At 38.9% G+C, this 15503-nt stretch overlaps 4 protein-coding genes across 4 annotated transcripts; all 4 read right to left on the reverse strand.

The window, feature by feature from the left end:
* Positions 1 to 2219: 2219 nt before the first annotated feature.
* Positions 2220 to 3834, reverse strand: LOC125374695 (serine-enriched protein-like). The gene is made up of 5 exons (XM_048385943.1): positions 3798 to 3834; positions 3330 to 3624; positions 2954 to 3147; positions 2622 to 2779; positions 2220 to 2321 (listed from the first exon to the last, which is right to left on the reverse strand). The coding sequence occupies exons 1-5, from the start codon at positions 3832 to 3834 to the stop codon at positions 2220 to 2222; spliced, it is 786 nt and encodes a 261-aa protein (XP_048241900.1).
* Positions 3835 to 6108: 2274 nt separating this feature from the next.
* Positions 6109 to 7723, reverse strand: LOC125374696 (serine-enriched protein-like). The gene is made up of 5 exons (XM_048385944.1): positions 7687 to 7723; positions 7219 to 7513; positions 6843 to 7036; positions 6511 to 6668; positions 6109 to 6210 (listed from the first exon to the last, which is right to left on the reverse strand). The coding sequence occupies exons 1-5, from the start codon at positions 7721 to 7723 to the stop codon at positions 6109 to 6111; spliced, it is 786 nt and encodes a 261-aa protein (XP_048241901.1).
* Positions 7724 to 9998: 2275 nt separating this feature from the next.
* On the reverse strand, positions 9999 to 11614 carry LOC125374697 (serine-enriched protein-like). The gene is made up of 5 exons (XM_048385949.1): positions 11578 to 11614; positions 11110 to 11404; positions 10734 to 10927; positions 10402 to 10559; positions 9999 to 10100 (listed from the first exon to the last, which is right to left on the reverse strand). Exons 1-5 carry the CDS (start codon positions 11612 to 11614, stop codon positions 9999 to 10001), a joined length of 786 nt encoding a protein of 261 aa, XP_048241906.1.
* Positions 11615 to 13889: 2275 nt separating this feature from the next.
* On the reverse strand, positions 13890 to 15503 carry LOC124120086 (serine-enriched protein-like). The gene is made up of 5 exons (XM_048385950.1): positions 15467 to 15503; positions 14999 to 15293; positions 14623 to 14816; positions 14291 to 14448; positions 13890 to 13991 (listed from the first exon to the last, which is right to left on the reverse strand). Exons 1-5 carry the CDS (start codon positions 15501 to 15503, stop codon positions 13890 to 13892), a joined length of 786 nt encoding a protein of 261 aa, XP_048241907.1.

The raw sequence follows: 15503 nt of genomic DNA on the forward strand, positions 1-15503 counted from the left end.
TTTAGATCTAAATAATAATGAAAGACAGAAATGATATTTGGCTAAACTCGACGAATCTAAAGAGCTAAGTATGTATCTCGATGTAATGTTTCCAAGAGTGGAATGCCTTCTTCCTGTAACAGAACAGCTTTATACCTTTGCGTATCACAACACAAATTACAGGGTCATTATTACAACTACATGTCACGATTAATTCAATGTTGACATGAAGGCTTCAGCTTAGCACATTTAGCTAGTGGCACGTGCTGCACTTGTGAATGAGATGACATCACGTGACCAATCTAGTAAGTGTTCTACGGTAATGTCGTTTGTTGTCAAAACATCGACATAATATAATTAGGATGATAATGTGTTTCAGGTGTTTGATTATTTAAGGATTTACGATATCCGTGTTCATTTGCCGGTGTTAATTGGTATCTTGTTATAAAGCATCCATTTGTACACAAGTTAGATTTGATATGAGTGGAACTTTTAGATGCCCGTGATGTAGATGTAGTTACAGAATGTTGGTGGAATTATACACTATCTATCTGTATAAATATGTGAAACTTACTTGCACTTGAAATATACATGTTTAGCGTTATAGTTTCCACTGACTGAAGACAGTCATTGTAATTTCCTTATTGATATATAATTGAACTAAAATAGTTCTGTTATTGAATTGTGTATAAACATAACTGATAGTTTTTTGTTTCAATTTTCCCAATTGCAAGTGTGACAACACAAAGTTAGAGTGTCAAATGTTGAAAGAGAGTGTTTTTTTTCTGGTGTGTGTATATGACACCCCGCTGTTTCCTTACAATTTGTGTTAGCCAAAGTCAATTCACCGTGTCACTCTTCAGGCAAAGAGTTTGCTAAACTGAACTTTATTGTACTCGGGATTACTCGTGACACATGACCGCATGATTTGAAACTGAGCGGAGGCGCAACGATTTGTTGAGTAGAGGGCTTGGCTATAGATGATATACTCAGCGATGTGTATTTGTTTAATCATAACGGAATGTGTGATTGTACGGTTGCTGATAGATGTTGTAGACAGGCTAGTCAAGTGGTACATGTTTGCGTTTGAATTGACTGGCAATCAAGGCAGTTTGAGAAACAAACTTGCAACATATAACTAGAACCTTTGCGCTCACTGCTTCTGCACTTATATCCCATGCTGTATAGCTTGTAATGGATTGGCATCAACATAAGACATGGGCTTGTTTGCCAATCCAGTTGGATTTCAAGAAATAACTTTGTTTCAACTACTCTTAACTAAGCATTAACATCCAGCCTAATGAAGGCTTTAACTTTCCACAGTTTCTAATTATGGTTACATGCACGCTCACAAAAAATCTTATGTGTTGTATTGTCTCATTCGAACGGGTGAAATATCAAAGTTCATTGCAATTTACATGTGAGACATACATCACACCTAATTATATACAAATGAGCTAATGACATTAACATGCGTGTTCAAGTTCTTTTGATGAAGGAAGCTCTTTGCGCGCAGGTACAATTGGCACCAACATGTTCTTTATTTATAAGTTTAATATGCAGTATATCATGTAAATGTGGGAGGAAAGCCGATAATGGTGCACAACTTTGGTGAAACCGATGTGCAGGGTTTATTGCTGGCAAACTGAGAATCATAATCAGAGTGGATCTAGTTTCAAACCAACAACCATAGGATTCTTGACCATCTAAAGGACGCAAGTGTGCATTAAGAAATGCGGCGCTCTAGGCCACACCTGTCAACGTTGAAAATGAACGGAAACATATTTTGTATATTTGAACTATTTTATTTTCTGGCAAAATCGCAATTCAGATAAAATCGCAGTTCCAGGAATGCTCAGTGTAATCTATTATATGATAATACACGTTCTTGCAGGTATTGTATCTGTTTCATTGTTACAACTTGAACGGTCACCTTGCGAGCAAGGTGAAAATGTTAAACTTAAACAGGTTCATATTTTCTGCCAATATTGTTTAATGAACATAGTAATGCATAACTTGTGTCGCGATGTTTACACACAAGCACACTGACACTGACAAGTAACATTAGTACAATGACACTGTTAAGCACGTGTCGGTATGCTTTGTTCCTTCACACAAACAACAACGTACAATGTGCAAGTCAAGCATCATGTCTGACAATGCTATCGTCTTCACACAGAGAGTGTCTTGATGACTTTATCTTCGTCTTCGTCAACCCCAACCTTGTGGCGCTCTAAACGTTATGGGACTGAGCGACAGTGACTGATGTCTTCTTCTTGGCGTCGTCTTCGTCGTCTTGGACAACAGGCTTGCTGCTGTTGGTTCATCCTCTTGTTGGGGAACTGTGAGTATAGTGTGGATATTGATCCTACTGTTTGGAACCTTCTTGTAAGTTCGGTTGATCTTTTCATCTGGTTACACCTGACAGCTGGAAGAGAGTAAATTTGCAAAAATTAGAACCGCAGTAGAGAGTATTTAATCATGTAATATTCGAAGTTTTTTTTGCAGTCAAAATTTATCAATCACATTAAGAATCATTTGGGTCCTTGAAATGTTTCCCAACGAAATCAATTAATTTTAGAATGCGTGTGGCCCAAGTGAGATCATGGCCAAGAGAACCTGAAGGAGAGTATGTTACATACCTGACAGACGAGCTTCTGTGCTGGTCGTTTGTTTTGGTAGGTCCAGGCTAAATCCAGAAGGGCTGGACCATGTCCCTGATTTTGACATCTCTGGACAAACTGCATACAGGCCGTTTGTAGGTCGGAGAATCCAAATTCCACAGATGCACAGAGTAATCCTGAAAGAGCCGAGGACGTATTGTAATGTGTTTGATAAAATATCATCAAAAGGGTGAAGTTCATATTATGGATAATTGTCTGTGTTTCGCTCATGTGTCATCAAGATAAGTGGTATGGGGATATTTTTGTGTTGAAATGAATATCCCATTTAAACAAATAAAGATAGTACTTACCAACCACATTGTTAAAATCGATGTTAGCTTTCCCTGAGTGGACGAATTTGAGGAACGCCCGAAAGTCTCCAATCTGGTAGTCAGGAATGCTGATGGTGAGTTTCTGTGCAAAGGCTGAGTCTTTGATCTTTTTGGTCTTTGATCGTTCAAAGGAGGAGTGTTTCTGATGTTGAAGCAAAAGCTGATATAGGTACCTAGAGAAAAGAAAGAAACAAATTAAAGACGATAGTCATACACAACTAGTAAATGGTCCAAATATTGTTCTCATGTTGAGTACATTCACAGAGTATAAGAGCCAAACAGGCTCTACTTAAACATGCACTTATTATTGTCCTGACCTTTGTAATGGATTTGATTGTTTTCGAGAATATCTTACCTGCTTCGTGTAGCCATTATGGCTTTGACTCCATGAACAGGAGCCTTCTCCTTCCCAACGAGAAAGGTGACGTCACACATATCTGGCATGTTGAGGATGAGGGAGAGGCTGTCCTGTAAGTCCCCTGTGCTTCTAAGCATCATGACGTCTCCCCGACCGGAGGACTGTGAGGGGTGAGAGCGGCCTTGTGATGGGTTGGAACTGGATTGGCTGAACGATCTTGATTTTGAGGTCGTGCTCACGCCTTCATCAGAGGAGTAGTCGCTTGAGTCATAGCCTGACGAGGTACCTTCAGCTGGAATAAGAAAAGAAATCAGTTATGAAACAATATTCAATTTGTTGCAAATGTTATTAAAGCTGAGTGGTGTTTGATGAACAGAACGGGTAGTTGAAATATACTTTGAATAAAAACAACACCAATGAATTATTATCCTGATGTGATAAAAGTGAATAGTGCAAATGTCTCACCGTCTGCGTCATGACCACTGTGGTCAATAGTTTCCATGGCCGAAGAGGCCAGAAGACAAAGTCGGGAATCGTAATGATTCATGTTACTTGTTTTTAGATCTAAATAATAATGAAAGACAGAAATGATATTTGGCTAAACTCGACGAATCTAAAGAGCTAAGTATGTATCTCGATGTAATGTTTCCAAGAGTGGAATGCCTTCTTCCTGTAACAGAACAGCTTTATACCTTTGCGTATCACAACACAAATTACAGGGTCATTATTACAACTACATGTCACGATTAATTCAATGTTGACATGAAGGCTTCAGCTTAGCACATTTAGCTAGTGGCACGTGCTGCACTTGTGAATGAGATGACATCACGTGACCAATCTAGTAAGTGTTCTACGTTAATGTCGTTTGTTGTCAAAACATCGACATAATATAATTAGGATGATAATGTGTTTCAGGTGTTTGATTATTTAAGGATTTACGATATCCGTGTTCATTTGCCGGTGTTAATTGGTATCTTGTTATAAAGCATCCATTTGTACACAAGTTAGATTTGATATGAGTGGAACTTTTAGATGCCCGTGATGTAGATGTAGTTACAGAATGTTGGTGGAATTATACACTATCTATCTGTATAAATATGTGAAACTTACTTGCACTTGAAATATACATGTTTAGCGTTATAGTTTCCACTGACTGAAGACAGTCATTGTAATTTCCTTATTGATATATAATTGAACTAAAATAGCACTGTTATTGAATTGTGTATAAACATAACTGATAGTTTTTGTTTCAATTTTCCCAATTGCAAGTGTGACAACACAAAGTTAGAGTGTCAAATGTTGAAAGAGAGCGGTTTTTTTTCTGGTGTGTGTATATGACACCCTGCTGTTTCCTTACAATTTGTGTTAGCCAAAGTCAATTCACCGTGTCACTCTTCAGGCAAAGAGTTTGCTAAACTGAACTTTATTGTACTCGGGATTACTCGTGACACATGACCGCATGATTTGAAACTGAGCGGAGGCGCAACGATTTGTTGAGTAGAGGGCTTGGCTATAGATGATATACTCAGCGATGTGTATTTGTTTAATCATAACGGAATGTGTGATTGTACGGTTGCTGATAGATGTTGTAGACAGGCTAGTCAAGTGGTACATGTTTGCGTTTGAATTGACTGGCAATCAAGGCAGTTTGAGAAACAAACTTGCAACATACAACTAGAACCTTTGCGCTCACTGCTTCTGCACTTATATCCCATGCTGTATAGCTTGTAATGGATTGGCATCAACATAAGACATGGGCTTGTTTGCCAATCCAGTTGGATTTCAAGAAATAACTTTGTTTCAACTACTCTTAACTAAGCATTAACATCAAGCCTAATGAAGGCTTTAACTTTCCACAGTTTCTAATTATGGTTACATGCACGCTCACAAAAAATCTTATGTGTTGTATTGTCTCATTCGAACGGGTGAAATATCAAAGTTCATTGCAATTTACATGTGAGACATACATCACACCTAATTATATACAAATGAGCTAATGACATTAACATGCGTGTTCAAGTTCTTTTGATGAAGGAAGCTCTTTGCGCGCAGGTACAATTGGCACCAACATGTTCTTTATTTATAAGTTTAATATGCAGTATATCATGTAAATGTGGGAGGAAAGCCGATAATGGTGCGCAACTTTGGTGAAACCGATGTGCAGGGTTTATTGCTGGCAAACTGAGAATCATAATCAGAGTGGATCTAGTTTCAAACCAACAACCATAGGATTCTTGGCCATCTAAAGGACGCAAGTGTGCATTAAGAAATGCGGCGCTCTAGGCCACACCTGTCAACGTTGAAAATGAACGGAAACATATTTTGTATTGTTGAACTATTTTATTTTCTGGCAAAATCGCAATTCAGATAAAATCGCAGTTCCAGGAATGCTCAGTGTAATCTATTATATGATAATACACGTTCTTGCAGGCATTGTATCTGATTCATTGTTACAACATGAACGGTCACCTTGCGAGCAAGGTGAAAATGTTAAACTTAAACAGGTTCATATTTTCTGCCAATATTGTTTAATGAACATAGTAATGCATAACTTGTGTCGCGATGTTTACACACAAGCACACTGACACTGACAAGTAACATTAGTACAATGACACTGTTAAGTACGTGTCGGTATGCTTTGTTCCTTCACACAAACAACAACGTACAATGTGCAAGTCAAGCATCATGTCTGACAATGCTATCGTCTTCACACAGAGAGTGTCTTGATGACTTTATCTTCGTCTTCGTCAACCCCAACCTTGTGACGCTCTAAACGTTATGGGACTGAGCGACAGTGACTGATGTCTTCTTCTTGGCGTCGTCTTCGTCGTCTTTGACAACAGGCTTGCTGCTGTTGGTTCATCCTCTTGTTGGGGAACTGTGAGTATAGTGTGGATATTGATCCTACTGTTTGGAACCTTCTTGTAAGTTCGGTTGATCTTTTCATCTGGTTACACCTGACAGCTGGAAGAGAGTAAATTTGCAAAAATTAGAACCGCAGTAGAGAGTATTTAATCATGTAATATTCGAAGTTTTTTTTGCAGTCAAAATTTATCAATCACATTAAGAATCATTTGGGTCCTTGAAATGTTTCCCAACGAAATCAATTAATTTTAGAATGCGTGTGGCCCAAGTGAGATCATGGCCAAGAGAACCTGAAGGAGAGTATGTTACATACCTGACAGACGAGCTTCTGTGCTGGTCGTTTGTTTTGGTAGGTCCAGGCTAAATCCAGAAGGGCTGGACCATGTCCCTGATTTTGACATCTCTGGACAAACTGCATACAGGCCGTTTGTAAGTCGGAGAATCCAAATTCCACAGATGCACAGAGTAATCCTGAAAGAGCCGAGGACGTATTGTAATTTGTTTGATAAAATATCATCAAAAGGGTGAAGTTCATATTATGGATAATTGTCTGTGTTTCGCTCATGTGTCATCAAGATTAGTGGTATGGGGATATTTTTGTGTTGAAATGAATATCCCATTTAAACAAATAAAGATAGTACTTACCAACCACATTGTTAAAATCGATGTTAGCTTTCCCTGAGTGGACGAATTTGAGGAACGCCCGAAAGTCTCCAATCTGGTAGTCAGGAATGCTGATGGTGAGTTTCTGTGCAAAGGCTGAGTCTTTGATCTTTTTGGTCTTTGATCGTTCCAAGGAGGAGTGTTTCTGATGTTGAAGCAAAAGCTGATATAGGTACCTAGAGAAAAGAAAGAAACAAATTAAAGACGATAGTCATACACAACTAGTAAATGGTCCAAATATTGTTCTCATGTTGAGTACATTCACAGAGTATAAGAGCCAAACAGGCTCTACTTAAACATGCACTTATTATTGTCCTGACCTTTGTAATGGATTTGATTGTTTTCGAGAATATCTTACCTGCTTCGTGTAGCCATTATGGCTTTGACTCCATGAACAGGAGCCTTCTCCTTCCCAACGAGAAAGGTGACGTCACACATATCTGGCATGTTGAGGATGAGGGAGAGGCTGTCCTGTAAGTCCCCTGTGCTTCTAAGCATCATGACGTCTCCCCGACCGGAGGACTGTGAGGGGTGAGAGCGGCCTTGTGATGGGTTGGAACTGGATTGGCTGAACGATCTTGATTTTGAGGTCGTGCTCACGCCTTCATCAGAGGAGTAGTCGCTTGAGTCATAGCCTGACGAGGTACCTTCAGCTGGAATAAGAAAAGAAATCAGTTATGAAACAATATTCAATTTGTTGCAAATGTTATTAAAGCTGAGTGGTGTTTGATGAACAGAACGGGTAGTTGAAATATACTTTGAATAAAAACAACACCAATGAATTATTATCCTGATGTGATAAAAGTGAATAGTGCAAATGTCTCACCGTCTGCGTCATGACCACTGTGGTCAATAGTTTCCATGGCCGAAGAGGCCAGAAGACAAAGTCGGGAATCGTAATGATTCATGTTACTTGTTTTTAGATCTAAATAATAATGAAAGACAGAAATGATATTTGGCTAAACTCGACGAATCTAAAGAGCTAAGTATGTATCTCGATGTAATGTTTCCAAGAGTGGAATGCCTTCTTCCTGTAACAGAACAGCTTTATACCTTTGCGTATCACAACACAAATTACAGGGTCATTATTACAACTACATGTCACGATTAATTCAATGTTGACATGAAGGCTTCAGCTTAGCACATTTAGCTAGTGGCACGTGCTGCACTTGTGAATGAGATGACATCACGTGACCAATCTAGTAAGTGTTCTACGGTAATGTCGTTTGTTGTCAAAACATCGACATAATATAATTAGGATGATAATGTGTTTCAGGTGTTTGATTATTTAAGGATTTACGATATCCGTGTTCATTTGCCGGTGTTAATTGGTATCTTGTTATAAAGCATCCATTTGTACACAAGTTAGATTTGATATGAGTGGAACTTTTAGATGCCCGTGATGTAGATGTAGTTACAGAATGTTGGTGGAATTATACACTATCTATCTGTATAAATATGTGAAACTTACTTGCACTTGAAATATACATGTTTAGCGTTATAGTTTCCACTGACTGAAGACAGTCATTGTAATTTCCTTATTGATATATAATTGAACTAAAATAGTTCTGTTATTGAATTGTGTATAAACATAACTGATAGTTTTTTGTTTCAATTTTCCCAATTGCAAGTGTGACAACACAAAGTTAGAGTGTCAAATGTTGAAAGAGAGCGGTTTTTTTTCTGGTGTGTGTATATGACACCCTGCTGTTTCCTTACAATTTGTGTTAGCCAAAGTCAATTCACCGTGTCACTCTTCAGGCAAAGAGTTTGCTAAACTGAACTTTATTGTACTCGGGATTACTCGTGACACATGACCGCATGATTTGAAACTGAGCGGAGGCGCAACGATTTGTTGAGTAGAGGGCTTGGCTATAGATGATATACTCAGCGATGTGTATTTGTTTAATCATAACGGAATGTGTGATTGTACGGTTGCTGATAGATGTTGTAGACAGGCTAGTCAAGTGGTACATGTTTGCGTTTGAATTGACTGGCAATCAAGGCAGTTTGAGAAACAAACTTGCAACATACAACTAGAACCTTTGCGCTCACTGCTTCTGCACTTATATCCCATGCTGTATAGCTTGTAATGGATTGGCATCAACATAAGACATGGGCTTGTTTGCCAATCCAGTTGGATTTCAAGAAATAACTTTGTTTCAACTACTCTTAACTAAGCATTAACATCAAGCCTAATGAAGGCTTTAACTTTCCACAGTTTCTAATTATGGTTACATGCACGCTCACAAAAAATCTTATGTGTTGTATTGTCTCATTCGAACGGGTGAAATATCAAAGTTCATTGCAATTTACATGTGAGACATACATCACACCTAATTATATACAAATGAGCTAATGACATTAACATGCGTGTTCAAGTTCTTTTGATGAAGGAAGCTCTTTGCGCGCAGGTACAATTGGCACCAACATGTTCTTTATTTATAAGTTTAATATGCAGTATATCATGTAAATGTGGGAGGAAAGCCGATAATGGTGCGCAACTTTGGTGAAACCGATGTGCAGGGTTTATTGCTGGCAAACTGAGAATCATAATCAGAGTGGATCTAGTTTCAAACCAACAACCATAGGATTCTTGGCCATCTAAAGGACGCAAGTGTGCATTAAGAAATGCGGCGCTCTAGGCCACACCTGTCAACGTTGAAAATGAACGGAAACATATTTTGTATTGTTGAACTATTTTATTTTCTGGCAAAATCGCAATTCAGATAAAATCGCAGTTCCAGGAATGCTCAGTGTAATCTATTATATGATAATACACGTTCTTGCAGGCATTGTATCTGTTTCATTGTTACAACATGAACGGTCACCTTGCGAGCAAGGTGAAAATGTTAAACTTAAACAGGTTCATATTTTCTGCCAATATTGTTTAATGAACATAGTAATGCATAACTTGTGTCGCGATGTTTACACACAAGCACACTGACACTGACAAGTAACATTAGTACAATGACACTGTTAAGTACGTGTCGGTATGCTTTGTTCCTTCACACAAACAACAACGTACAATGTGCAAGTCAAGCATCATGTCTGACAATGCTATCGTCTTCACACAGAGAGTGTCTTGATGACTTTATCTTCGTCTTCGTCAACCCCAACCTTGTGACGCTCTAAACGTTATGGGACTGAGCGACAGTGACTGATGTCTTCTTCTTGGCGTCGTCTTCGTCGTCTTGGACAACAGGCTTGCTGCTGTTGGTTCATCCTCTTGTTGGGGAACTGTGAGTATAGTGTGGATATTGATCCTACTGTTTGGAACCTTCTTGTAAGTTCGGTTGATCTTTTCATCTGGTTACACCTGACAGCTGGAAGAGAGTAAATTTGCAAAAATTAGAACCGCAGTAGAGAGTATTTAATCATGTAATATTCGAAGTTTTTTTTTGCAGTCAAAATTTATCAATCACATTAAGAATCATTTGGGTCCTTGAAATGTTTCCCAACGAAATCAATTAATTTTAGAATGCGTGTGGCCCAAGTGAGATCATGGCCAAGAGAACCTGAAGGAGAGTATGTTACATACCTGACAGACGAGCTTCTGTGCTGGTCGTTTGTTTTGGTAGGTCCAGGCTAAATCCAGAAGGGCTGGACCATGTCCCTGATTTTGACATCTCTGGACAAACTGCATACAGGCCGTTTGTAAGTCGGAGAATCCAAATTCCACAGATGCACAGAGTAATCCTGAAAGAGCCGAGGACGTATTGTAATTTGTTTGATAAAATATCATCAAAAGGGTGAAGTTCATATTATGGATAATTGTCTGTGTTTCGCTCATGTGTCATCAAGATTAGTGGTATGGGGATATTTTTGTGTTGAAATGAATATCCCATTTAAACAAATAAAGATAGTACTTACCAACCACATTGTTAAAATCGATGTTAGCTTTCCCTGAGTGGACGAATTTGAGGAACGCCCGAAAGTCTCCAATCTGGTAGTCAGGAATGCTGATGGTGAGTTTCTGTGCAAAGGCTGAGTCTTTGATCTTTTTGGTCTTTGATCGTTCCAAGGAGGAGTGTTTCTGATGTTGAAGCAAAAGCTGATATAGGTACCTAGAGAAAAGAAAGAAACAAATTAAAGACGATAGTCATACACAACTAGTAAATGGTCCAAATATTGTTCTCATGTTGAGTACATTCACAGAGTATAAGAGCCAAACAGGCTCTACTTAAACATGCACTTATTATTGTCCTGACCTTTGTAATGGATTTGATTGTTTTCGAGAATATCTTACCTGCTTCGTGTAGCCATTATGGCTTTGACTCCATGAACAGGAGCCTTCTCCTTCCCAACGAGAAAGGTGACGTCACACATATCTGGCATGTTGAGGATGAGGGAGAGGCTGTCCTGTAAGTCCCCTGTGCTTCTAAGCATCATGACGTCTCCCCGACCGGAGGACTGTGAGGGGTGAGAGCGGCCTTGTGATGGGTTGGAACTGGATTGGCTGAACGATCTTGATTTTGAGGTCGTGCTCACGCCTTCATCAGAGGAGTAGTCGCTTGAGTCATAGCCTGACGAGGTACCTTCAGCTGGAATAAGAAAAGAAATCAGTTATGAAACAATATTCAATTTGTTGCAAATGTTATTAAAGCTGAGTGGTGTTTGATGAACAGAACGGGTAGTTGAAATATACTTTGAATAAAAACAACACCAATGAATTATTATCCTGATGTGATAAAAGTGAATAGTGCAAATGTCTCACCGTCTGCGTCATGACCACTGTGGTCAATAGTTTCCATGGCCGAAGAGGCCAGAAGACAAAGTCGGGAATCGTAATGATTCATGTTACTTGTTTTTAGATCTAAATAATAATGAAAGACAGAAATGATATTTGGCTAAACTCGACGAATCTAAAGAGCTAAGTATGTATCTCGATGTAATGTTTCCAAGAGTGGAATGCCTTCTTCCTGTAACAGAACAGCTTTATACCTTTGCGTATCACAACACAAATTACAGGGTCATTATTACAACTACATGTCACGATTAATTCAATGTTGACATGAAGGCTTCAGCTTAGCACATTTAGCTAGTGGCACGTGCTGCACTTGTGAATGAGATGACATCACGTGACCAATCTAGTAAGTGTTCTACGTTAATGTCGTTTGTTGTCAAAACATCGACATAATATAATTAGGATGATAATGTGTTTCAGGTGTTTGATTATTTAAGGATTTACGATATCCGTGTTCATTTGCCGGTGTTAATTGGTATCTTGTTATAAAGCATCCATTTGTACACAAGTTAGATTTGATATGAGTGGAACTTTTAGATGCCCGTGATGTAGATGTAGTTACAGAATGTTGGTGGAATTATACACTATCTATCTGTATAAATATGTGAAACTTACTTGCACTTGAAATATACATGTTTAGCGTTATAGTTTCCACTGACTGAAGACAGTCATTGTAATTTCCTTATTGATATATAATTGAACTAAAATAGTTCTGTTATTGAATTGTGTATAAACATAACTGATAGTTTTTTGTTTCAATTTTCCCAATTGCAAGTGTGACAACACAAAGTTAGAGTGTCAAATGTTGAAAGAGAGCGGTTTTTTTTCTGGTGTGTGTATATGACACCCTGCTGTTTCCTTACAATTTGTGTTAGCCAAAGTCAATTCACCGTGTCACTCTTCAGGCAAAGAGTTTGCTAAACTGAACTTTATTGTACTCGGGATTACTCGTGACACATGACCGCATGATTTGAAACTGAGCGGAGGCGCAACGATTTGTTGAGTAGAGGGCTTGGCTATAGATGATATACTCAGCGATGTGTATTTGTTTAATCATAACGGAATGTGTGATTGTACGGTTGCTGATAGATGTTGTAGACAGGCTAGTCAAGTGGTACATGTTTGCGTTTGAATTGACTGGCAATCAAGGCAGTTTGAGAAACAAACTTGCAACATACAACTAGAACCTTTGCGCTCACTGCTTCTGCACTTATATCCCATGCTGTATAGCTTGTAATGGATTGGCATCAACATAAGACATGGGCTTGTTTGCCAATCCAGTTGGATTTCAAGAAATAACTTTGTTTCAACTACTCTTAACTAAGCATTAACATCAAGCCTAATGAAGGCTTTAACTTTCCACAGTTTCTAATTATGGTTACATGCACGCTCACAAAAAATCTTATGTGTTGTATTGTCTCATTCGAACGGGTGAAATATCAAAGTTCATTGCAATTTACATGTGAGACATACATCACACCTAATTATATACAAATGAGCTAATGACATTAACATGCGTGTTCAAGTTCTTTTGATGAAGGAAGCTCTTTGCGCGCAGGTACAATTGGCACCAACATGTTCTTTATTTATAAGTTTAATATGCAGTATATCATGTAAATGTGGGAGGAAAGCCGATAATGGTGCGCAACTTTGGTGAAACCGATGTGCAGGGTTTATTGCTGGCAAACTGAGAATCATAATCAGAGTGGATCTAGTTTCAAACCAACAACCATAGGATTCTTGGCCATCTAAAGGACGCAAGTGTGCATTAAGAAATGCGGCGCTCTAGGCCACACCTGTCAACGTTGAAAATGAACGGAAACATATTTTGTATTGTTGAACTATTTTATTTTCTGGCAAAATCGCAATTCAGATAAAATCGCAGTTCCAGGAATGCTCAGTGTAATCTATTATATGATAATACACGTTCTTGCAGGCATTGTATCTGTTTCATTGTTACAACATGAACGGTCACCTTGCGAGCAAGGTGAAAATGTTAAACTTAAACAGGTTCATATTTTCTGCCAATATTGTTTAATGAACATAGTAATGCATAACTTGTGTCGCGATGTTTACACACAAGCACACTGACACTGACAAGTAACATTAGTACAATGACACTGTTAAGTACGTGTCGGTATGCTTTGTTCCTTCACACAAACAACAACGTACAATGTGCAAGTCAAGCATCATGTCTGACAATGCTATCGTCTTCACACAGAGAGTGTCTTGATGACTTTATCTTCGTCTTCGTCAACCCCAACCTTGTGACGCTCTAAACGTTATGGGACTGAGCGACAGTGACTGATGTCTTCTTCTTGGCGTCGTCTTCGTCGTCTTGGACAACAGGCTTGCTGCTGTTGGTTCATCCTCTTGTTGGGGAACTGTGAGTATAGTGTGGATATTGATCCTACTGTTTGGAACCTTCTTGTAAGTTCGGTTGATCTTTTCATCTGGTTACACCTGACAGCTGGAAAAGAGTAAATTTGCAAAAATTAGAACCGCAGTAGAGAGTATTTAATCATGTAATATTCGAAGTTTTTTTTGCAGTCAAAATTTATCAATCACATTAAGAATCATTTGGGTCCTTGAATGTTTCCCAACGAAATCAATTAATTTTAGAATGCGTGTGGCCCAAGTGAGATCATGGCCAAGAGAACCTGAAGGAGAGTATGTTACATACCTGACAGACGAGCTTCTGTGCTGGTCGTTTGTTTTGGTAGGTCCAGGCTAAATCCAGAAGGGCTGGACCATGTCCCTGATTTTGACATCTCTGGACAAACTGCATACAGGCCGTTTGTAGGTCGGAGAATCCAAATTCCACAGATGCACAGAGTAATCCTGAAAGAGCCGAGGACGTATTGTAATGTGTTTGATAAAATATCACCAAAAGGGTGAAGTTCATATTATGGATAATTGTCTGTGTTTCGCTCATGTGTCATCAAGATTAGTGGTATGGGGATATGTTTGTGTTGAAATGAATATCCCATTTAAACAAATAAAGATAGTACTTACCAACCACATTGTTAAAATCGATGTTAGCTTTCCCTGAGTGGACGAATTTGAGGAACGCCCGAGAGTCTCCAATCTGGTAGTCAGGAATGCTGATGGTGAGTTTCTGTGCAAAGGCTGAGTCTTTGATCTTTTTGGTCTTTGATCGTTCCAAGGAGGAGTGTTTCTGATGTTGAAGCAAAAGCTGATATAGGTACCTAGAGAAAAGAAAGAAACAAATTAAAGACGATAGTCATACACAACTAGTAAATGGTCCAAATATTGTTCTCATGTTGAGTACATTCACAGAGTATAAGAGCCAAACAGGCTCTACTTAAACATGCACTTATTATTATCCTGACCTTTGTAATGGATTTGATTGTTTTCGAGAATATCTTACCTGCTTCGTGTAGCCATTATGGCTTTGACTCCATGAACAGGAGCCTTCTCCTTCCCAACGAGAAAGGTGACGTCACACATATCTGGCATGTTGAGGATGAGGGAGAGGCTGTCCTGTAAGTCCCCTGTGCTTCTAAGCATCATGACGTCTCCCCGACCGGAGGACTGTGAGGGGTGAGAGCGGCCTTGTGATGGGTTGGAACTGGATTGGCTGAACGATCTTGATTTTGAGGTCGTGCTCACGCCTTCATCAGAGGAGTAGTCGCTTGAGTCATAGCCTGACGAGGTACCTTCAGCTGGAATAAGAAAAGAAATCAGTTATGAAACAATATTCAATTTTTTGCAAATGTTATTAAAGCTGAGTGGTGTTTGATGAACAGAACGGGTAGTTGAAATATACTTTGAATTAAAACAACACCAATGAATTATTATCCTGATGTGATAAAAGTGAATAGTGCAAATGTCTCACCGTCTGCGTCATGACCACTGTGGTCAATAGTTTCCAT

This window comes from Haliotis rufescens, unplaced genomic scaffold (genome assembly GCF_023055435.1).
Source record: "Haliotis rufescens isolate VD_foot unplaced genomic scaffold, xgHalRufe1.0.p SCAF_6, whole genome shotgun sequence".
NCBI classification, from domain to species: domain Eukaryota; kingdom Metazoa; phylum Mollusca; class Gastropoda; order Lepetellida; family Haliotidae; genus Haliotis; species Haliotis rufescens.

Coding starts and splice junctions, on each gene's coding strand:
- LOC125374696 (XM_048385944.1), bottom strand. CDS start 7,723: ATGGAAACTATTGACCACAGTGGTCATGACGCAGACG. Junction 7,037..7,218: donor ATAATGGCTACACGAAGCAG/GTAAGATATTCT, acceptor TCTTTTCTCTAG/GTACCTATATCAGCTTTTGC. Junction 6,211..6,510: donor CACAGAAGCTCGTCTGTCAG/GTATGTAACATA, acceptor CTATACTCACAG/TTCCCCAACAAGAGGATGAA.
- LOC125374697 (XM_048385949.1), bottom strand. CDS start 11,614: ATGGAAACTATTGACCACAGTGGTCATGACGCAGACG. Junction 10,560..10,733: donor CGATTTTAACAATGTGGTTG/GTAAGTACTATC, acceptor CGGCTCTTTCAG/GATTACTCTGTGCATCTGTG. Junction 10,101..10,401: donor CACAGAAGCTCGTCTGTCAG/GTATGTAACATA, acceptor CTATACTCACAG/TTCCCCAACAAGAGGATGAA.
- LOC125374695 (XM_048385943.1), bottom strand. CDS start 3,834: ATGGAAACTATTGACCACAGTGGTCATGACGCAGACG. Junction 2,780..2,953: donor CGATTTTAACAATGTGGTTG/GTAAGTACTATC, acceptor CGGCTCTTTCAG/GATTACTCTGTGCATCTGTG. Junction 2,322..2,621: donor CACAGAAGCTCGTCTGTCAG/GTATGTAACATA, acceptor CTATACTCACAG/TTCCCCAACAAGAGGATGAA.
- LOC124120086 (XM_048385950.1), bottom strand. CDS start 15,503: ATGGAAACTATTGACCACAGTGGTCATGACGCAGACG. Junction 14,817..14,998: donor ATAATGGCTACACGAAGCAG/GTAAGATATTCT, acceptor TCTTTTCTCTAG/GTACCTATATCAGCTTTTGC. Junction 13,992..14,290: donor CACAGAAGCTCGTCTGTCAG/GTATGTAACATA, acceptor CTATACTCACAG/TTCCCCAACAAGAGGATGAA.